Here is a 23,165-nt window from a genome sequence, read left to right on the forward strand (position 1 = left end):
GACACTTTGCTTTTTGGGCAAAACTCTATGGTTTGAGGGCACTTTTATCCTAGAGTTTTGATCAAAAAGCAGAGTGTTGCCGTGCAATGTCCCCGTCATGATGAAGTCACTTCCGCATGGTGTCATCAAGTTGAGGACATTGTGCAATGTCCCCTCTCTCCCTCCAGGAATGCTCCCCAAACCCCCCTGCCAGTGCAAAGGTAGGACCTGGCCAGGGCTTTTTCTTAGCAGGAACTCCTTTGCATATTAGGCCACACCCCTCTTATGTTGCCTGTCCTCCAAGAGTTTACAGGGTTGTTATTACAGGGCCTACAGTAAGCTCTTGGAGGATTGGCTACATCAGGGGTGTATGGCCTAATATGCAAAGGAGTTCCTGCTACAGAAAAAGCCCTGGACCTGGCAACCCTACACCTTCCCAATCTGCAAAAGCTCTATCAGCTCTGCTGGGGTATGTCTTCCGATTGCCAGAGGCTTGAGAAATGGAGGAAATAGCCTGTGGGTACAGCTTGCCTTTCTCATCTTCCAGATTGACACCCCCACCTCCTCACTGCTTGAGGCATAGTGCTGCCAGCCCCCCATTGGAAGTAGAGGATCCCCCGACTCCCTAGCTGGCAAGCAGGAGGACTTACCAGGAGCAGGAGGGAGGCCCAGGCAATGTTAACGGCAATAAGAACATAAGAACATAAGAGAAGCCATGTTGCATCAGGCCAATGGCCCATCCAGTCCAACACTCTGTGTCACGTAAGAACAGAAGAGAAGCCATGCTGGATCAGGCCAATGGCCCATCCAGTCCAACACTCTGTGTCACACAGTGGCCAAATACACACACACACACACATACTGTGGCTAATAGCCACTGATGGACCTCTGTTCCATATTTTTATCCAATCCCCTCTTGAAGCTGGCTATGCTTGTAGCCGCCGCCACCTCCTGTGACAGTGAATTCCACATGTTAATCGCCCTTTGGGTGAAGAAGTACTTCCTTTTATCCATTTTAACCTGACTGCTCAGCAATTTCATTGAATGCCCACGAGTTCTTGTATTGTGAGAAAGGGAGAAAAGTACTTCTTTCTCTACTTTCTCCATCCCATGCATAATCTTGTAAACCTCTATCAAGTCACCCCGCAGTCGACGTTTCTCCAAGCTAAAGAGCCCCAAGCGTTTTAACCTTTCTTCATAGGGAAAGTGTTCCAAACCTTTAATCATTCTAGTTGCCCTTTTCTGGACTTTTTCCAATGCTATAATGTACTTTATACCACCTCTGGTGTGTACCAGAAGTGATGTCATCATGCCAGTGACATCTCAGTAATGCTCTGGAATTTGAGCAAAAACTGTATGGTAGAAGCCATTTTCACCAAAGAGTTTTTGCCCAAATACCAGAAATTCATTGAGATGTTACAAGGTGATACTGTCACTTCTGGTACAAACTGGAAGTATTGTCATGTTGCAAGTGATGTAGCCTGGACCTTTCTCCCATTCCTGTTAAGTCCCCACCCCTGCCAGTTACCAGGAGGGACCTGACAACCCTATTGAGGCAGCAAAATACTTGGAGCTGACCCTGGTGGGCATTGCCACATTAGGGGTATCCAGATATGATATACCAAGTGAGGGGCTCTCCATGCCTGGTTGGGAGAGGAAACAACATTTTGTGTTTCCTCAGCTCTTGGACAAACTGATTTATTGTGCTACAGTTTCCCTACTTCCCCAAATGATGAGAAGTTCCAGGGATATGGTGGTGGAGGGTTTAGTTTCCTTTGGTTAAGAGAGCGAGATTTCTAATGCCTTTGCAATATCTGATTTGTTTATTCCTGCTGTATCTGAAGAAATGAACAGAGACATGAAAGATTATACGCTGCCATAAATGTTTTCAATCTTTTAAGGTTCTACTGGATTCTTGCTCTTTTTTTACTCCTGTAGACAGATTAACACAGTGTTCCCTCTAAGTTTAGTGTGCTAGCTCACAATTTTTTAGCCTCCAGCTCACACGTTTTTGTCTTAGCTCAGGAAGGACGACCCCCGAGCAAACTAATTTATGCAGCAGCTTACAACTTTAATGCCAGGAGCTCACCAAGTAGAATTTTTTTTTTTTTGCTCACAAACTCCACAGTTTAGAGGGAGCATTGGCAGGTATACATCCCGATCTATCTCTGATTTCTTTACTTAGTTTTATTTTTAATATTTATTTACCATATGAAGGCCACCCAGGTAGCTAGCAGATTAAAAACATACATCCTCTTCCGGTTTCAAAATCAGAGGATCTGAATGCCCCAAAGCACCTTGGCTAAATTATTACACCTTACTAAAACTTAACCCAAGAGATATGTTTAATATATGCCTGTCTATTGCCAGGGGCACAAAATGTAACCTTTGCCATAGTTAAAGTAAAGTGCCTCTCATTACCAGCCAAAAGATATAAGAGATGAAAATCGTCAACAGTGAGGAAACCTGATCAATATATATATATTTAACTCTTATAGACAAATACAAATAACCACGTCTTGAATTCAGCAGCAGCTCACAGGAGCACAGCTCCTGAACCTTTCTGAAGGTTCTCCCTCCTCCCCCGCATCGACCTTGTCCATTGAATAGGAGGTGCAGCTGCATAACAATCCCTGGATTAGGAGAGTGGGCAGCCAGCCAGACACCAGTGGCTTTGCCACACCCCCAGCAGCCCTCATTAACCCCTGAAGAAGCCCACACCACCCTTTCTCCACTTCATATGTGATTTTGGGTGGCGGGTGGCTTGCTAGCTATTTGACTATAGGGGGGGCAGTCCAGGAGAGCGAGGCCTGCTTGGGCTGACTGGATCTCTAGCCATCCCAAGCAGGCCTTGCTCACCCGGGGCTCTCCTTTCTTGCGGCAGGTTGCTTTTGGCTGCAAGGGGCAGCATATGCTAATGAGTTATGCTAATGAGCTCCACCACCTATTTTTCTACAGAACAACCACTGCAGATAACAACTAAATACCAAATGAGACAAAGTTTCAGTTACAGTTCTGCCGCAAGGGCACAGTCTCTTGCAGTGACCAGACAGTTTTTGCAGTGATAACGCATTTACTCTAGCCAAGAAAAAAAAGATTCAGTCCTCAGCATCTCCAGGTGGTAGACGATGTGAAAGACCCTGGAGAGCCAGTCAGAGTAGAGAATCCAGAGTAGACCATCCCTACCTTCATAGACCAAGGGTCTGACTCAGTAGAAGGCATCCTCGTGTGTTCATGTGAGCTTGCTAGTTAAAAGTTGTCTACGTGTTTGCATTCCATTCAGATCCCCTTGGTATTCATAGAAATAATCTAATGACAGCCCTGTAGTGACAATCCAGACACACACACCCATTTGCATATGGAAAGGATGAAGCAGATCTCTATGTGAGCACAACTGGATCTACTACCAGCAGGATGCCATCAGCTTGGTATCCAGCCATCTGTAGGTGTGAAAAAGGTTCAGTGCCCACATGAGGCACATCACAGTATGCATCCTATTGGAGATTAGTCTGCAAAGAGGCAGTGGGAAGATATTGGATTTATATCCTGCCCTCCACTCCAAAGAGTCTCAGAGCGGCTCACAATCTCCTTTACCTTCCTCCCCCACAACAGGCACCCTGTGAGGTGGGTGGGGCTGGAGAAGGCTCTCACAGCAGCTGCCCTTTCAAGGACAACCTCTGCCAGAGCTATAGCTGACCCAAGGCCATGCCAGCAGGTGCAAGTGGAGGAGTGGGGAATCAAACCCGGTTCTCCCAGATAAGAGTCCGCATACTTAACCACTACGCCAAACTGGCTCTCCGAAGTATGGGAAGTATCCCGTACTTCGCAGCCAGATATCCATTTTTCACAAAGCCTGGCAAGCCCATGGTCAAAGATTGCTTATATAGTCATCCACTATATAAAACACAAGAAGAGAAGATCACACCAGAGGTCCATTTAGTCTAGCATCCTATAACACAGAGGCCAAGTAGTTGCTCTGGAGGACCAATGGACAGGGCATCGCCATAGAGACCCAGGCCCTCACCTGATGTCGCCTCCTAGCATTGAGTGTTTTAGAAGTTTATGAATATCGAGCATTTAAAGCTCCTGACTATGGAGATCCCCTCAAGTCTGTTCAGTTCAATTTATTCAAAGGAGTCTGTTCAGCATATTGGACTTTAGTAGAGTTCTCAGCTTCCCTAGGCCTGGAGATTCCTTTGGATTAGACTCAATCTTCAGATGACAGAGATCAGTTCCTCTAGAGAAAACAGCTGCTACAGAGAGTGAACACTGTGGCATTATACCTTATTGAGGTCCCATCCTCCCATCCCAGACTCTTCCTTCCCCAGGCTCCATTCCCAAAATCGCCAGATATTTTCTACCCCAATGCTGGCAACCCTAGTGTTTAGATGCTTAACTAGAGGGGGGGGGGGACATGATTGCTGTCTTTAAGTCTTTGAAGGACTGTCCCTTAGAGGAGGGCAGGGAGCTGTTCCTCTTGGCAGCAGAGCAGAGGACTCACAATGATGGGTTTAAATTAAGGGTGGGAAGATACCGGCTGGATGTTAGGAAAAACTTTTTAATAGTCAGAGTTGTTTCGTAGTGGAATCAGCTACCGAGGGAGGTGGTGAGCTCCCCCTCACCGGCAGATTTTAAGCAGTGGCTGGACAAACACTTGGCAAGGATGCTTTAGGCTGATCCTGTATTGAGCAGGGGGTTGGACTAGATGGCCTGCGTGGCCCCGTCCAACTCGGTGATTCTGTTATTCTCGCCATTAATGAACCTCTCTTCCATGGATCTGACTAACCTTTAAATGCCATCTATGCTCATGACCGTGGTAGTGAATTCCACAGTTTTATTACTGAGTAACAAAATATTTCCCTTTGTCTGTCTTTAACCTGTTGCCAGTCAACATCGTCGGGACTCCCTGAGTTTAGTATTATGAGAGAGAGATAAAAAGCTGCTTCTGTCCACTTTCTCCACCCTAAAATCTTGCAAGAACAACCCAAAAGGACAAACGTTCCTGCTGTATCGGAGAATGAGTATAAAGAAGGAAGGCTATCCCTCAAGTCACTATGAGTCAGGGACAGCTGTAGGTATTTTTTTTTCATCCCAAGCATGTGACATGAATCACCTCTGTGGTCTGTGCCCACCCATTTGGAGAAAACCCACAGATTCATATGAATTAAACTGGAGATTAAGACCATGAGAAGCCATGTTGGATCAGGCGAGTGGCCCATCCGGTCCAACATTCTGTGTCACACAGTGGCCAAAAAAACCCAGGTGCTATCAGGAGGTCCATCAGTGGGGCCAGGACACTAGAAGTCCTCACACTGTTGTCCCTCCCAAGCACCAAGAATACAGAGCATCATGTGCCCCAGACAGAGAGTTCCAACCTTAGCCTTTAGATGCATAGCTAGAGGGAGGACATGATTGCTGTCTTCAAGTCTTTGTTTTGGAAGTTACGTTCAGTTTGGTCATTCTCTGAGGCATCTGGTTGGTGATGCTGGTCCCCTCCTAAACAGCTGATCAGTATATATTCCGATTGCATGGAGCAACTGGAACAGCTGTTGAATAAGTTTACAGTTGCCTGTTGTTCAGAAGCCGACTCACAGCTAATTGGAGATACCCTGGGAGTGGGGTTCTGATCCATTCACTCAGCAAAATAGCCACACTGTGAATATAAGAAAGGAACAGGAGAAAGAACTTGTTTCTCTTCTGCTCAAAATGAGTAGTGACAGAGGCAACGCTTTTAATCTCTACATTGCAAATGGAAGAGGAGAAAGAGCTGGTTCTTCTCCTTGGGTTCTTCTCCCCCAAATCATAGAATCATAGAGTTGGAAGGGACCTCCAGGGTCATCTAGTCCAACCCCTGCACAATGTGGGAAGCTCACAAATACCTCCCCCCTAAGTTCACAGAATCAGCATTGCTGTCAAATGGCCCTCTAGCCTCTGTTGAAAAACCTCTAAAGGAGAGCCCACCACCTCTCACGGAGGCCTGTTCCACTGAGGAACCACTCTAACTGTCAGGAAGTCCTTCCTAACGTTGAACTGGAAACTCTTCTGATTTAATTTCAACCCACTGGTTCTGGTCCTACCTTCTGGGGCCACAGAAAACAATTCCACACCATCCTCTCTATGACAGCCCTTCAGGTACTTGAAGTTGGTGATCATATCACCTCTCAGCTGCCTCCGCTCCAGGCTAAATATGCCCAGCTCCTTCAGCCTTTCTTCATAGGACTTGGTCTCCAGAAATGTAGCATCTCAGGAAGTCTGGGATGCAGCAGTGATTTCAGGATGGGAGATCAGAAGAACCTGACTTCTAACTGTTCAGTTTGGAATTGGCTCCTGATTCCCCCCACCCCCAACTGTTGCTGCTTCTCTGCATGAGGTTTCCATGGGGAACATTTCCCCAGCAGGAGCTTCAACCCCAACTCCTAGCTGATCCCTCATCAGCTGGGAGTCAGCTTATCTCTGCTGAGAATAAGCCATGTTCTGCAAACACACAGGCAGGTTGAGAACAGCTGAACAGCCTGTCAGTTATCTGGCTGCCTTGTGAATGGGCTGTAGAATAAGGAAATACTCATTTTCAGAGCTGCGCGCTTTCAAATTGTGCCTTTTTCTACAAGGGATTGTCTCTGTGAGTCTTATCTTCGTTGCTGTATCAGTTGTTCTAGTTTTTGTGCACTGCAAGTACATTGCGAATCAGAACCGTAACTGCTGCATTAGCTGCGCTCTGATGGCAGAGTGAATCTGAACCCCATGTCCAATAAGCCACAGAAAGGAAGGTCTCTCCACTTCTACAAACATCATGTAAAATGTGCTATATAGAAATCTCCAGTTACACGAAAAAGCCATAACGATTTCTGCATTTGCTATGTTGGCATGTCATTGCTCTTTTTTTTTTTAAATCTGAATAACTGTCATAAGAGTTTACTGCATTATTTGACTCTTTGCCCTCTTCGTTTCCCATGCCTTAAATTGCAGCCGTTGATGTTTTCCCAGCCGTGAAGTGATGGGAAAATCACTCCCTACTTCATTTCTACCAGGCGGATAGCTCTTTAAGGAGCCAGTAACAAAACAAACCTGGCAAGGCTTATTGGTGGTAGTGCTCCTTAGAGGGCTGTCTTGCTGTAGTGAAGGAAGGTGTTTGCCAGATTGGGGGAGAACTCAGGAGGCCTTTTGTCTCCTAGGCTGCCTTGTCAGAGGAGTACAGCTGGAGAGAGAGAGAGCTGCTTCTACTGAACGCATTCAGGCACCTGAATTTGCTTGTACACTAGCCAGTCAGAATGGACATCCTTGATTCATTGAATTTTTTTAAAATGGAGAGTCCAAAAGATATGTTTGCCAGCCTCTTACCTACCATTGTTTTTTTGCATTGCTTTTCTGTCAGTGAATAGCTAAGTTTAAAACACACACACATATAGGGCGTGTTCACATTACACTAAGCGATGTGTTTTGCAACTGGATTTTTGCTATTCTTACACAGTAAGAATCTTTATTTAATGTAGTGTGAATGTACCCATAGTAGCGACCTGTCTTGTGGGGTTTGGCAGGATGCTCAAAAGGCATCTCAGGGCTTCTCTCCATTCAGTTTGGCTTCTTTCTCTGTGTTGTCCAGCAGCATGTGCTTCTCATTGGGTTGCCAGTCCCCAGTCCCAATGGTGGTTCCCACACTTTTGGGGCTGTGATCTGCCACCCCACCCCACTTCCAAACAGAGCTGTTGCTGTCCAATGACCCTGATTTGATGATATCACTTTCAGGTGATGTCATCACATCAGGGACATCATGTGGTAATGCTCTGGTTTTGGGGCAAACTCTTATCGTTACGAAGGAAAAAAAACACTGTAGAGTTTTGCTGAAAACTGAGAGCATCATATGATGTCATCATGTCCCACCCACTCCCAGAACGCCCCCAAACCCCCCATCACAACAGTGAGGGACGCTGGCAATCCTAGCTTCTTGGCATAGTTCTGTCCAGTTCACATTCCTGAACCTGTCCTTAGTACAGGTGATTCTTTCCCCCAGGAAGTGGGGGAGGCAACTTTGATTACTGGTTTCACTTTGCAGCCAAAGTGATAGCTCATTAATTTTCCCTTTTTTAAAATCATCACATTAGTAGAATTAAAAATCCCAGTCATGAAAAAATAAAAAGGCAACAGATAATAGCCAATGTCTTTCGTGGCAAAGAGTGTTGGGCTACTCCAGTTCTAATCCCAGGCGGAGGATGCAAAATTTGCCTACTCCGCTGCAAAGGGCTCTTCTGAATCAACAAAGCAGCTAATTGGCAGGAATGTTAAGTTTGCCTCCATCTTCAATATCACACTGAGTATTTAGTGCAGCTTTCTCACTCCGTCAGCTTTTCTCTCTCTCCTTTTCTCTTCTTAAAACAAACAATCTTTTAAAAAGAAAATGGCCCTGGTGAAATTCACCTGAAACTGAGTTATAATTGTGGCATGGCATAAATGAAATAATTAGCATGTTCCTGTGATGTGATGTTTTACAAAGATATGTAACACTAATGTCGGTAAGTTGCAAACTTTATTGTGCATTGTTGATTTTTTTAAAGAAAAGAATGTGCCTCAGTGCTCTGAAGATCCCATATCTTACATACTATCACGAGATTTCTAAAGGAAGTTGCAGAAGCCAGTGCTTGGAAAGGAGCACCATCAATGTAGTCAGGGCTCTTTTTCTGTAGCAGGAACTCCTTTTGCATATTAGGCCACTCCCCAACCCCCCGATTTAGCCAATCTTTCAAGATCTTACAGGACTCTTAGTACGGGGCCTACTGTAAGCTCCAGGAGGATTGGCTACATCAGAGGGGTGTGGCCTAATATGCAAAGGAGTTCTTGCTACAAAAAAGAAGCCCTGAACATAGTCCACATTCTTTCAGACAGTTTGGAATCAAGACTCTGTGGCTAGCAGATAGGGGATGGCCATGAATTCACTTATGAACTTAAGTTCATGACAAACTGAGCCAGTTTGTTGGTTCATGAACTGCAATTCAGGTTGTTTACAAACCACATACGTACTGCCATGGTTTTGCAGCAGTTCAGGTCTCTTTAAATGCCTTCCCTTCACTCCCTCCGCAAACCACCATGAACCTCCATTTTCCCAGTTGGTGCCTATCCCTAATAACAGATAACTGAAAGCTTCCTTTCCTGCCAATGTTCTAATCACAGTGGGCTAGAAATATCAGAGGAAACCATTATAGAATTGATTAAGTGAGGCAAATTGTCAACACAATACATGTGGTAAGTCTTTTAAACTAACAGAGACGTTATATGGAAACAGAAGTGTCCAAGTAATGACCAAGTATCTTCTAGACTGGATCTCAGATGTGGAAGACTAGTAATTCAAAAGATCTCTGCACAGTACTCCAAATGAAGATTATTATACAGTGGATTCCAAAAGGAAGTGTCATGATTTCTGAGAAGTGATCACTGTAGCAGGAGCAGCAAGTAATCTCATGTTATTCTTTTACTTCAAGTATTTTATAGCTCTTCTTCTTGGCACAGAAAGGTTTGGGATTTCCAGGAGACACAAATATCAATGATAAAAGGAAGTCCTTCTTCACCCAAAGGGTGATTAACACGTGGAATTCACTGCCACAGGAGATGGCGGCAGTTGCAAGCTTAGACAGTTTCAAGAAGGGATTGGATCAACATATGGAGCAGAGGTCCATCAGTGGCTATTAGCCACAGTGTGTTGACGGAACTCTCTGTCTGGGGCAGTGATGCTCTGTATTCTTGGTGCTTGGGGCGGGCACAGTGGGAGGGCTTCACTGGTCCCACTGATGGACCTCCTGAGGGTGCCTGGGTTTTTTTTGGCCACTGTTTGACACAGAGTGTTGGACTGGATGGGCCACTGGCCTGATCCAACATGGCTTCTCTTATGTTCTTCTGTGACACAAGAGTGTTGGACTGGATGGGCCACTGGCCTGATCCAACATGGCTTCTCTTATGTTCTTCTGTGACACAGAGTGTTGGACTGGATGGGCCACTGGCCTGATCCAACATGGCTTCTCTTATGTTCTTATGTGACACAGAGTGTTGGACTGGATGGGCCACTGGCCTGATCCAACATGGCTTCTCTTATGTTCTTCTGTGACACAGAGTGTTGGACTGGATGGGCCACTGGCCTGATCCAACATGGCTTCTCTTATGTTCTTCTGTGACACAGAGTGTTGGACTGGATGGGCCACTGGCCTGATCCAACATGGCTTCTCTTATGTTCTTATGATGGCAGGTTACAGCATGTCTGTGTCTCCTTCTCTCCAGGTACTGAAGCATCTGCGGCACTTGAACTTCACAAATAATATGGGGGAGCAAGTAGATTTTGATGAATCCGGGGGCCTGATAGGGAATTACTCCATTATCAATTGGCACCTGTCCCCAGAAGATGGTTCCATTGTCTTTGAGGAGGTCGGACACTACAATGTTTACGCCAAGAAGGGAGAAAGGCTCTTTATCAGTGAAAACAAGATCCTGTGGAGTGGATTCTCCAAGGAGGTGAGAGGTGCCTTATTGCCCTGAATTTACATTTACTGTCCTTTTCCAGAGAGGTTAGGATTGAAAAATTCTTGAAATTTGGGAATGTAGCCTGGGGAGGGCAGAATTTAGGAAGGGGAAGACATTTTTTTTTTTGGGGGGGGGGAGTCGAATGTCATAGATTCTTCCCTCCAAAGCAGCCATTTTCTCCAGGGGTAAATACGAATTCTAGCAGGAGCTCCTTTGCATATTAGGCCACACACCCCTGATGCAGCCAGTCCTCCAAGAGCTTGCAAGGCTCTTTTTTGCAAGCTCTTGGGGGGACTGGCTACATAAGGGCTGTGTGGCCTAATATGCAAAGGAGCTCTTGCTAGAATTCCACCCTTGGGAAAGTATATGAAGGGTTGCATCCCATAAACCATGAAATTACATAGAAAAATTTGCCAAGAGGGCTCTGCTTTCTTACTTCCTGACCTGTGGGAGTCAAGCAAATGCAGTCCTTTTGTGACAGTGTTTGATTAAAGTGTAGCAGCTAACAAGGCGCATGTATGTATGTGTTTGGTAAGTAGTAAAATGTAGTGGTGGGAAGGGAGAGGTCTTTGGGAGCAAAAACTGCACTGCCTACTCAGTTGTTAGATACTCCCTCAGTATCTTCCCTCACATTTCAGGATGCGAGAGATCCAAATGTCTTGACTCGAGTTGATGCTGATATTGCTGGGAAACAATATTCCCCCAGTATTCCAATGCCAGTGTGCTGTTGTTGGGAGAAACATCTATTTTCTAGGTAGCTGGTCTTTCTGTTTCTGTTACAAATGCTTTGTAGACCTGGGATTCAGGTGCCTACTGGACTTAATGTATTACCTCATTAAATACTGGTAACACAACCTTACCCTGATCTGGATGGACCAGCTTGGTGCTGTTTCATCAGATCTCACAAGCTAAGCAGGGTTTCATTTGCATAGTAAGCCACACTCCCTAACATTCCCATTGTTTCACGTGGAGCTTTTTGTCGAAAAGGCCCACCCGGAACTCATTTGCATTTTAGACCCCACCCCTTGACGACAAGCCAGCCGGAACTGCGTTCCTGCTCAATAAAGCCCTGCACACACACATACTATATTGCATGACAAATATACAGGTAATAAAACAAAGCAAAAAAAATAATAAAGTTGAATCTTCTCTGGTACTACATGTAAAAACATATAATACATAAAAAGAGTTGTCATCCTTTTGAAAGATTCTGCCAAATGGCATTTTGTAGCCTGGGCATTATGCATTCCTATGTAATGATATAATGTGAAGCACAGTTGGTTGTCACTGGTATATTTTTAATCTGAATTTGCTTTATGATTTCTCCTTCTCTAAAATCGTTTACATTACTCTTTCAGAGAAGAGGACTTTTGTTTAAAATGCACTGAGATGGTTTCATCAAAGTCTTTATTGTGCCGTTTTGGACCTCCCCCTTTCTTTGTTACCACATTTATCTATCTGTAGCCCCATGGCACAGAGTGGTAAAGCTGCAGTACTACAGTCCTAACCTCTGCTCAGAACTTGAGTTCGATCCCAGCGAAAGCTGGGTTCAGGTAGCCAGTTCAAGGTTGACTCAGCCTTCCATCCTTCTGAGGTCAGTAAAGTGAGTACCCAGCTTGCTGGGGGGAAAGTGTAGATGACTGGGGAAGGCAATGGCAAACCACCCCATAAAAAGTCTGCCGTAAAAATATTGTGAAAGCGACATCACCCCAGAGTCGGAAACAACTGGTGCTTGCACAGGGGACTACCTTTACCTTTGGCAGAGCATCTGATTTATATTTTGACTAGTGGGCAGGGCTTATTAGCTATTTTAAAACTGATAATAGCAACGCAATTATTAGGTATTTACACAATTATGTATTAGGTATTTAAAACCCAAAGCATCTAAACTAGGAAACAATCTTGATAGTGAATCTAGTTGTTGCATCTGCAGGAATGTAATTTAATCTGCCGGTATATTCTGAAACGGCACCATGGTGCGTAGTGATAACAACACTTGGTGGGCACCAAGAAAGGTAGCAGGGCTTTTTTTGTATCGGGAACTCCTTTGCATATTAGGCCACACACCCCTGATGTAGCCAATCCTCCAAGAGCTTACACGGTTCTTAGTACAGGGCCTACTGTAAACTCTTGGAGGACTGGCTACATCAGGGGTGTGTGGCCTAATATGCAAAGGAGTGCCTGCTACAAAATAAAAGCCCTGGTTGTTAGAAAGTAGGCAGGGCAAGGTGGGGCTTTTGCACAGCAAGGCTTTTGATTGGCTGTGCCAGACTTTTAAAAACATTGCTTTGGCAGCAACATTTTGAGACATTTTATAGCTGTGCCCACCTCACTGTGTCAGGATTCCAGGGGTGCCCACAGGCTCCAAAGGGTTGGGGACCTCCTTATCTAAAAGGTGTGTAAAGTCTACATTTATTTCTTGGGCATCCCACAAAAAAAAATGAACGAAAGAGAACCCAAGGATGCCAATTTAAGACTCTGTTTTGAGTGCTTCACAATCATAGTAATCCTTTCAAAGGAAGAAAGCAACATACCTTGCTCTTTGCTGATCAATGAAATGGCTTCGTTTTGTTGTACTCAGTTAATAAATTTCCACAACTTCAATCTCTTTTTGACAGCGCTAAGAATCATAGACCGCTAATTCAAGCCTGCAGCTTTGTCCTCTACTGCCACCTTGTGACGATTCAGTGTACACTCAAGATCTCACAGTAATTTTCTGGTGTCTCTTCCCTGTAAACCACAGCAGGTTTCCTAGAATAGGGCACTCCGGAGATTTTGAATGTTAGGCAGTCATTCTTTATTACAGTCATTTGACCAATCACATACAACATTTACATGTAAACAATTCAAGGTATAACAAAACCAGATAAAACAATTTAAAATTAAGATCTAATTACAATACGGTTTCTGAAACCTAAAAGCCACCGAACAGAATTTAGCTATTTGATGATGAGTAGACTTGGCATTCTTCTCAGATTAAGTCCAACTTTTTCAGTGAGATTTTGTCAAACAGTGGAGTAATAATCTCGTAATGTGCTTCTTTATAAAATGGGCATTAAAAAACTTGTGCTCAGTTGTTTCAACTTCTCTTAGCGGACAGGAGCAGAGCCTTTCCTGGTAGGGAGTTTTGTTATATCTGCCTTCCAGTACCGCAGAAGGGAGGACAAGGCACCTTGCGAGGGTGAACGCCCCCTCTGAATCCATTTAATTTAGATGTTAAATAAGCTGCCAACTTCACAATTCTTTGGAAGTTCAGCCACACACCCATTTTGTAGACTGGCAATATCAGTTTGGCATTCCATGTCCTCAGTCCTCTGTTCAGCTAATCTCTTTGCCTGATCGTAACCACAGGACAGGAGAACATGAGGAGAGAAGCCCACCCTGACGATATGGCTCTGGGCAAACTGAAGCCAATTAGATTGAAAGTTATCTCTGATTATAAATAGGAATAAACCCTGGGGGATTAAAGTGTCCCTTTAGAGAGAGAGAGAGATGATAGACAGACAGACTGACCCATGCTCCAGCTTTTTCAAACACAATAAAAATATTGTATGGATTAGTAATAGAATAGGTTGACTATTGCAGAAATAAACTATCAGGGTCCTTGCAGATCTAAAGTGACATTGGTGGTAAAGAACAATTTGTTCTTTATTTTTGCTGCAAAAATTGGAAATAGCTAACTCTCTGGAATTAAGTTACTATAGTTCCTTATTGACAGAGAGTCCGTACCCACAGCGCCAAGTCCTCATAAGTACCAAGACCACAGTTGCATTGATTCACTCAGATCCATTCAGGATTCTGAGGGGTCATTTCTGCATTGTGTGGTGAAATGACAGTGCCCCAACCCATATACAACATGTGGGGTGAAGGCTTGGCACATAAGGATCTATAGGTACACCAACTCACTTGCTATGGCCTTCATCTTTCTCCCTTCCTCTCCTTTTTTGGGGGAGAGAGAAAAACCATGGGTATCCACCCCTCGTGAGAAAGACCTCCATATGGAACTTCTTGCCTCACTGAGGACAGGGCTTTTTTTTGTAGCAGGAACTCCTTTGCATATTAGGCCACACACCGCTGATGTAGTCAATCTTCCAAGAGCTTACAGTAGGTCCTGTAATAAAAGCCCTGTAAGCTTTTGGAGGATTGGCTACATAAAAGGGGTGTGGCCTTATTAGGCCAAAGGAGTTCCTGCTACAGAAAAGCCTTGGATTCACGGAAGGAAGGGCAAAATTCCTGTCCCTCTAATGTGTGAGGAGGATCACCGTCTGGCAAACCCACATATTGAAAGTGATGCTAGAGAATAATTGAATAGTTTGCCTAGGATTGACAGTCTCTGGGTGGGCTGAAGATCTCCTGAAATCACAATGGATCCCCAGATGACAGAGATCAGCTCACTTGGAGAAAATGGCCGCTTTGGTGGGTGGAGTCTATGGCAGTATCCGTAGCTGAGGTCTCGGGGATTTCCCAAGCTAGAGGTTGGCAGCTGTAACTCTGCTTGTTTGTCATGCCCCTCCCAAGTTAACCAGGTTATTCACCTTTTTGGGGTAGTGGTTAAGTGCACGGACTCTTATCTGTAAGAATCGGGTTTGATTCTTCACTCCTCCACGTGCGCCTGCCAATGTGACCTTGAACCCGTCACAGGTTCTCGCAGAACTGTTCCTCTCAAGAGCCATTTCTGTCAGAGCTCTCTCAGCTCCACCTACCTCACAGGGTGTCTGTTGTGGAGTGATTGCAAGCCACTCTGAGACTCCTTCAGGTAGTGAACGGCAGGCTATTAATCCAATCTCTTTTCTTCCTTTCTCACAGTACAAGAACTTGTGGGTACTCAATGAAATTGCTGAGCAGTTGGGTTAGAACTGATAAAAGGAAGTACTTCAGGTTAGAACTGATAAAAGGAAGAACTGATAAAAGGAAGTACTTCTTCATCCAAAGGGTGATTAATGCATGGAATTCACTGCCAGAGGAGGTGGTGGCAGCTTCAAGCATAGATAGCTTCATAAGAACATAAGAGTAGCCATGTTAGATCAGGCCAATGGCCCATCTAGTCCAACACTCTGTGTCACACAGTGGCAAAAAAAAAATTATATATATATACACACACACACACACAGTGGCTAATAGCCACTAATGGACCTCTGCTCCATATTTTTATCTAAACCCCTCTTGAAGCTGGCTATGCTTGTGGCCGCCACCACCTCCTGTGGCAGTGAATTCCACATGTTAATCACCCTTTGGGTGAAGAAGTACTTCCTTTTATCCATTTTAACCTGTCTGCTCAGCAATTTCATCAAATGACCACGAGTTCTTGCATTGTGAGAAAGGGAGAAAAGGACTTTTCTCTCCTTTCTCCATTCCATGCATTATCTTGTAAACCTCTATCAGATCACCCTGCAGTCAACATTTCTCCAAGCTAAAGAGTCCCAAGCGTTTCAACCTTTCTTCACAGGGAAAGTGTTCCAGCCCTTTAATCATTCTAGTTGCCCTTTTCTGGACTTTCTCCAATGCTATGATATCCTTTTAGAGGTGCGGCGACCAGAACTGCACACAGTACTCCAAATGAGACCGCACCATCGATTTATACAGGGGCATTATGATACTGGCTGATTTGTTTTCAATTCCCTTCCTAATAATTCCCAGCATGGCGTTGGCCTTTTTTATTGCAAACGCACACTGTCTTGACATTTTCAGTGAGTTATCTACCACGACCCCAAGTATCCAGCTTGCTGAGGGGATTGGATAAACCTATGGAGCAGAGGTCCATCAGTAGTTATTAGCCACAGCATATTGAGGGAACTCTCTGTCTGGGGCAAGTGATGCTCTGTATTCCTGGTACTTGGGAGGGACAACAGTGTGAGGACTTCTAGTGTCCTAACCCCACTGATGGACCTCCTGATGGCATGGGCTATTGGCCTAATCCAACATGTCATCTCTTACGTTCTTATGTTCTTCTTGCAGGTGCCCTTTTCTAACTGCAGCAGAGATTGCCAGCCGGGCACGAGGAAAGGCATAATCGAGGGAGAGCCCACCTGTTGCTTTGAATGTGTAGAATGTACTGATGGGGAGATCAGCGATGAGACAGGTAATGTGGCAATGCAGGCAGAGGAAACAGCTCTGCCTTTTGCTGAGAGATGTTCCCTGAGATGGGAGACATGAATTTGTGTTCTGAGATGAGTCTGTGTTTTAAACCATTATAAATGGTGTGTGCTCTGCTCCCTCCAATACGTCATATAACAAATTCCAAACCTTGTAGATCAAAATTCTGCATAATGGGGCTGTGTATGGCTAGGAGTGTTTGCTTCTTGGGACGACAGCTATGGCAAACCTAGGCAGTATAATAAAAAGTAGAGACATCACCCTGCCAACAAAAGTCCATATAATCAAAGTGATGGTATTCCCAGTAGTAATGTATGGCTGTGAGAGCTGGACCATAAGGAAGGCCGAGCGCAGAAGAATAGATGCTTTCGAGCTGTGGTGCTGGAGAAGAACCTTGGGAGTCCCCTGGACTGCAAGAAGATCAAATCAGTCAGTCCTAAGGGAAATCAAAGTGAGCCCTGTGGTGGTAAAGCTGTGGTGGTAAAGCTGTGGTGCAGAGTGGTAAAGCTGCAGTACTGCAGTCCGAGCTCTCTGCTCACGACCTGAGTTCGATCCTGGTGGAAGCTGAGTTCAGATAGCCAGCTCAAGGTTGACTCAGTCTTCCATCCTTTCGAGGCCAGTTAAATAAGTATCCAGCTTGCTGGGGGGAAAGTGTAGATTTATTTATTTATTTATATTTATATCCTGCCCTCCCCGCCGAAGCAGGCTCAGGGCGGCTCACAGCATAAAATCCCAACAACAATTAAAACTAGTAAGTATTAAAATGACACATACAACAATAAAACAAGATATACAATAGTTAAAACAGTTAAGAACAGAATATTAGTTTGGTGCTGTATTCAGTGGCGATGACCTTCTTCCACTTCCCTTAAATACAGGCGCCGTGTCAGTTAAACGCCAGCCGAACGAGGACAGTCTTGCAGGCCCTGTGGAACTGCACGAGGTTCCGCAAGGCCCTCACTTCGTCTGGCAGATGACTGGGGAAGACAATGGCAAACCACCCCGTAAAAAAGTCTGTCATGAAAACATCGTGTTGCAATGTCACCCCAGAGTTGGAAATGACTGGTGCTTGCACAGGGGACTACCTTTAAGGGAAATCAACCCTGACTGTTCCCTGGAAGGTCAGATGCTGAAGCTGAAGCTCAGATACTTTGGCCACCAAATGAGAAGGGAGCACTCACTGGAGAAGACCCTGATGTTGGGAAAGACAGCTGGCAAAAGAAGAAGGGGATGGCAAAAGATGAGATGGCTGGGCAGCATTACTTATGTAACCAACACGAATTTGAGCAGACTTTGGAGGATGGTGGAAGACAGGAGGGCTTGGCATTACTTGGTCCATGGGGTCGCAAAGAGTTGGACTCAGCTGTGCAACTGAAGAATAAAAATGGCTAGGGGAGTTTCTGGGGGAGGGGGAGATGTAAACCTATAAAAAAAAGAATTGGGGTGGGGGTTAATTCTCCTCCAAAAGTAATGGTGCAGTCATGGGTGTGTAAATGTTGCAAGGAGGGGGGGGGGGGGGAACCCTGAAAAACAGTTTTAAAAAAGGGCGAGGAGGTAAGAAAAATTGGCCAAATTTCTGATTAGAGGATGGGGCTCAAAATAGAAGGTTGGGAGGCTGAACATGGGTGGGGAGGAAAGGAGAAACTAAAGTGGAAGAAGCAGGGACTGCCTGGGGGGATGGTTTTTTTTTCTCCTCCAGGAAGTCCTTGCAGTTCCACTCCTCTTTGATTTTTAATATTTATTGGAGTTAATTTGCAGGTTTGTCACCCAAGAAAAAAAAAACCTCTTGAAGAATCAGCCCCAGGGCAATCTCAGCCAGGCAGTCACCCTGTTTCCGAGTAGACCCATCGGAAGGACTAGAGTGTATATACAAAGCCAAAGGTAATAACCAAAACCACTGTAATGAAGCGCTAAAACTCAGATAAATTATATAAAATGCATATATTCTTTCTTTCTGTTCTATGTATGCTTATCCAGTCTACTATGAAAACCATGTGCCAGGTATAAAAATGTGTAAACTCCTACTTATAAGCATGCAGACAAAATTACATCATAATCCTCAAAAAAAAAAATCAGTTCATAGGAATCCTTTAAAAAGCCATAATCCTTAAAAACAAAAAAAAGAATCACATTAAAGAATCACTTCATAGGAAATTGTAGGGAAATAAATAATGTATAAACTCCTGCTTGTAAGCATGCAGACAAAATTACAACATAATCCTCAAAAAAAAAAGAATCAGTTCATAGGAATCCTTAAAAAGCCATAATCCTATTAAAAAAGTATCACATTAAAGAATCACTTCATAGGAAATCATAGGAATATATATAATAAAATAGAACTATAATCAATTATTCCTAACACACACATGTGATAAGAATAATTTATTATAATTACAATAATATCTATATGGTAGGAATAAAAGGAATAACAATATTATTATTATATATTATTCCTATTAGGAAAAATAGGAATAATTCCTATCATAATTGGAATTATTTCTTGTGATTCTCTGATGTGATGATTTTCCTCTTTTTTGAGGATTGTGTAATTTTGTCTGCAGACTTATAAGTCGGAGTTTATCTGTTTTTATACCTGGTACGTATGGTTTTCATAATAGACTGGATAAGCATATATACAATAGAAAGAAAAAAATACTATGCACAATATACATTTTATATAATTTATTTGAGTGTTTAGTGCTTCGTTAGAGTGGTGTTGGTTGTTACCATTTCAGATCGCAGGCTGGGGCTCCTTGCACAGAATTCTCCATATTGGGGGGAGGGGGGGATTCCCTGAAGATAGGAAACTACCATGACTGGGAGAAGAGTTATTGCTGCATCTCATCTTCTCACCAACAGGCCTGTTTTCTGTGCAGGGTGTCCTATCATATGAAACCCGCCCTGCAGATTGAACTGGTGGAACCCCATGGAACTGGAAATGTGTCTATTAAGCTGAAGCCAGCCGGCCAGTTTGGGGTGGGTGGCAGCCACCTCAAACACAGCTGGTCGGAAATAGAGCGCCCCGGAGCTTCAGGATGGCGCTTGAGGAAAGGGGTGGGCTGTGGACGGGCGGGAAGCGTCTGGAATGCTCGCACATCCTGCTTGTGGCTCCCCAGGCGCTCTTCTGGCACTCTCCGGCCTTCCAGACAGCCGGGAGCCGCCCCAGTGAAAAGGGACCACTTTTGCAGTGGTCCCTTTTTGAGCCAGGTGGATTGTCTTTGAGGACGGGGTAAGTTTGGGACAGGGGTGGCGGCAGATGTTGCCGTGTGCACGGATTTTTTTGGGTAGATTTCAGAGGTGTCTGAGTTGACCCAAAGTGCTGGTCTGTAATCAGCCTTAGAGACTCAGACTCCACCTTTGTGACCCAGAATGAGGGATCCAAACAATGATGGCATGAATGGCCTATAAAAGCTTTGAATCAGAGAAAAAAAAAATCAGCTACTCTTAAAGGTGCCGCTATCTGCATAATGAGACCATTTGCTAATTAGGGAACTCCAGCATTTGATGAAAAATCTAAAACCTATTAATATCAACTGGGGAGGGCCCTCAGTCTGAACCCCAAGCTGTAGAAGTGACGTCATGCTACGTACACAAAAAGAAATGTCAACTGAGATCTCATGATACTAGGTTGTGAGGTCGCCGGTGCCATTTTGGGGGTTGCTAGGCATCTCCAGCCACTGATGGAGGCTTGAGGATGAAGGCATATTTGTGGGGAGCCAGGATAAGAATGGGGAACTGCAAAGTCCATGGGAACAACCTTACATGTTGCTTCAGAAGAGAAGCACAGTTCCAGGCGTATTTATGAGATGGGAGTTTGTATAAAAGGGGACAAAATGGCTCTGTGTGGGTGGAAGTAGAGGTTAAAGGTGAGATGTTGTTTGCTTCTGTGAACAGGCAGGTCGTGTGGGGGAAGTGATCTGGTTCTATTAAGATCTTATAAGTTGGGGTATATATTAAATAACTGAATTATCATTTCTGGGAATCTAGGTCAGCAGGTAAGAGAATATAAGAGAAGCCATGTTGGATCAGGCCAATGGCCCATCCAGTCCAACACTCTGTGTCACAGAAGAACATAAGAGAGGCCATGTTGGATCAGGCCAGTGGCCCATCCAGTCCAACACTCTGTATCACAGAAGAACATAAGAGAGGCCATGTTGGATCAGGCCAATGGCCCATCCAGTCCAACACTCTGTATCACAGAAGAACATAAGAGAGGCCATGTTGGATCAGGCCAATGGCCCATCCAGTCCAACACTCTGTATCACATAGGAACATAAGAGAAGCCATGTTGGATCAGGCCAATGGCCCATCCAGTCCAACACTCTGTGTCACAGAAGAACATAAGAGAGGCCATGTTGGATCAGGCCAATGGCCCATCCAGTCCAACACTCTGTGTCACAGAAGAACATAAGAGAAGCCATGTTGGATCAGGCCAATGGCCCATCCAGTCCAACACTCTGTCACACAGTGGCCAAAAAACCCAGGTCTCATCAGGAGGTCCACCAGTGGGGCCAGAACACTAAAAGCCCTCCCCCTGTTGCCCCCCCAAGCACCAAGACCATCACTGCCCCAGACCATAACCATCCAGTGTTTCCCAGAGGGGACACCACAGATCCATAGCAATGGGCCCAGGAAAGTTCTGCTCTATTTTTCCTGGCATTTCAGTTCCCCATAGGAAACTTTTAACATTCCAGCCTACACTAGAAGTGCCCCTCTTATCTTAAATAATCAAATTCGCGTTGAGTAACTCAGTCATTCCAATCTGTAATTCATGTTGAGCAACATTGGCCCATTCTCCTATGTAAGCCCTATGGAAATGAATAGCTGAGCAAGGGCACTGCCTCTTGTGCAGGAGAATCCCTGGTGGATTCTTTGTGTTTACTGCCTGGCTGCTGACTGAACCCTGCTGGCTTGCATCTTTAAAATCAGTCAGTCCAGAACACATTGTATGCAGAAGGGTGCTGAAAGAGACATGTCGCCCTCCAGACCTCACCTTCTCCTCCTCTGACCAAATGTCTTGTCTCCTTGCAGATGCCAGCGCTTGTGAGAAGTGTCCTGAAAACTTCTGGTCCAATGAAAACCACACATTTTGCACTCCCAAGCAAATAGAGTTCCTGTCTTGGACAGAACCGTTCGGGATAGCCCTCACCCTGTTCGCTGTGCTCGGCATCTTCCTGACCTCCTTCGTCCTGGGCGTCTTCACCAGATTCCGCAACACCCCCATCGTCAAGGCCACGAACCGCGAACTCTCTTACCTCCTCCTCTTCTCCTTGTTGTGCTGCTTCTCCAGCTCCCTTTTCTTCATCGGCGAGCCCCAGGACTGGAACTGCCGCTTGCGGCAACCCGCCTTCGGCATCAGTTTTGTCCTCTGCATCTCCTGTATCCTGGTCAAGACCAATCGCGTCCTCCTGGTCTTTGAGGCCAAGATCCCCACCAGCCTCCATCGCAAATGGTGGGGCCTCAACCTCCAGTTCCTCCTGGTCTTCTTGAGCACGTTTGTTCAGATCGTCATCTGCGTCATTTGGCTCTACACGGCTCCCCCGTCCAGCTTTCGGAACCACGAGCTGGAGGATGAGATCATCTTCATCACCTGCAACGAAGGCTCCCTGATGGCTCTGGGCTTCCTGATTGGCTACACCTGCCTCCTGGCTGCCATCTGCTTTTTCTTCGCTTTCAAATCCCGCAAGCTGCCTGAGAACTTCAACGAAGCCAAATTCATCACCTTCAGCATGCTGATCTTCTTCATCGTCTGGATCTCTTTCATCCCAGCCTACGCCAGCACTTACGGCAAGTTTGTCTCGGCCGTGGAGGTGATAGCCATCCTGGCAGCCAGCTTCGGCCTTTTGGCTTGCATCTTCTTCAACAAGGTCTACATCATCCTCTTCAAGCCCTCCCGCAACACCATTGAGGAGGTGCGTTGCAGCACCGCCGCCCATGCCTTCAAGGTGGCGGCCAGAGCCACCCTGCGGCGCAGCAACGTGTCCCGCAAGCGGTCCAACAGTCTCGGAGGCTCCACAGGCTCCACCCCCTCCTCGTCCATCAGCAGCAAAAGCAACCACGAAGAGCCCTTTGCCCTAGCGGCTCCCGCTGAGCAGTCACAGCAACACGGGTGCAAGCAGAAAATGAGTTTCGGTGGCGGGACTGTCACCTTCTCCCTGAGCTTTGAGGAGCACCAGAAGAACGCGGTGGCCAGCCGAAACGCAAAGCACAGGAACTCCTTGGAAGCCCAGAACAGCGATGACAGCCTCATGAGACACAAGGCTCTGCTTCCGCTCCGGTCCAACGACCCACTAGTCCTCGAGCCCAACGCCCAGACCCTCTCTGGTCCAGATGCCAATGCACAGGAGTCAGTTGTGGAAGAAACCCAACAAGAACCACCAGGCTTAGAAGAGGGGCAGCCTCCTTTGTCGGCGACATATTTGCGGGATTTTGTAGGCAGTGACTCCGTCATAGAGAACACCATCCATTCATAATCAAAGAAAGAGGACTCTGTCCCCCCTGCTTTTCTCCTGAGCAGGGGAAAGAACTGGAGACATCCATCCATGAAAACAGCCCTCCGCTTTCTAAAATCAGCAGGGTAAAGTCACCTCCAA

The 23,165-nt window shown here is 45.4% G+C and overlaps 1 protein-coding gene across 1 annotated transcript in view; it reads left to right on the forward strand.

The window, feature by feature from the left end:
- Window positions 1–23,165, forward strand: part of CASR (calcium sensing receptor) — an 81,922-nt gene extending 58,757 nt beyond the window's left edge. The window contains exons 5-7 of the mRNA XM_060236860.1: window positions 10,240–10,470; window positions 16,435–16,558; window positions 21,604–23,165. Coding sequence (XP_060092843.1) covers window positions 10,240–10,470; window positions 16,435–16,558; window positions 21,604–23,045 — 1,797 coding nt within the window. The 3' untranslated portion in view covers window positions 23,046–23,165. The remainder of the gene's footprint in view (window positions 1–10,239; window positions 10,471–16,434; window positions 16,559–21,603) is intronic.

Source organism: Heteronotia binoei, chromosome 4 (assembly GCF_032191835.1).
Source record: "Heteronotia binoei isolate CCM8104 ecotype False Entrance Well chromosome 4, APGP_CSIRO_Hbin_v1, whole genome shotgun sequence".
Taxonomy (NCBI): domain Eukaryota; kingdom Metazoa; phylum Chordata; class Lepidosauria; order Squamata; family Gekkonidae; genus Heteronotia; species Heteronotia binoei.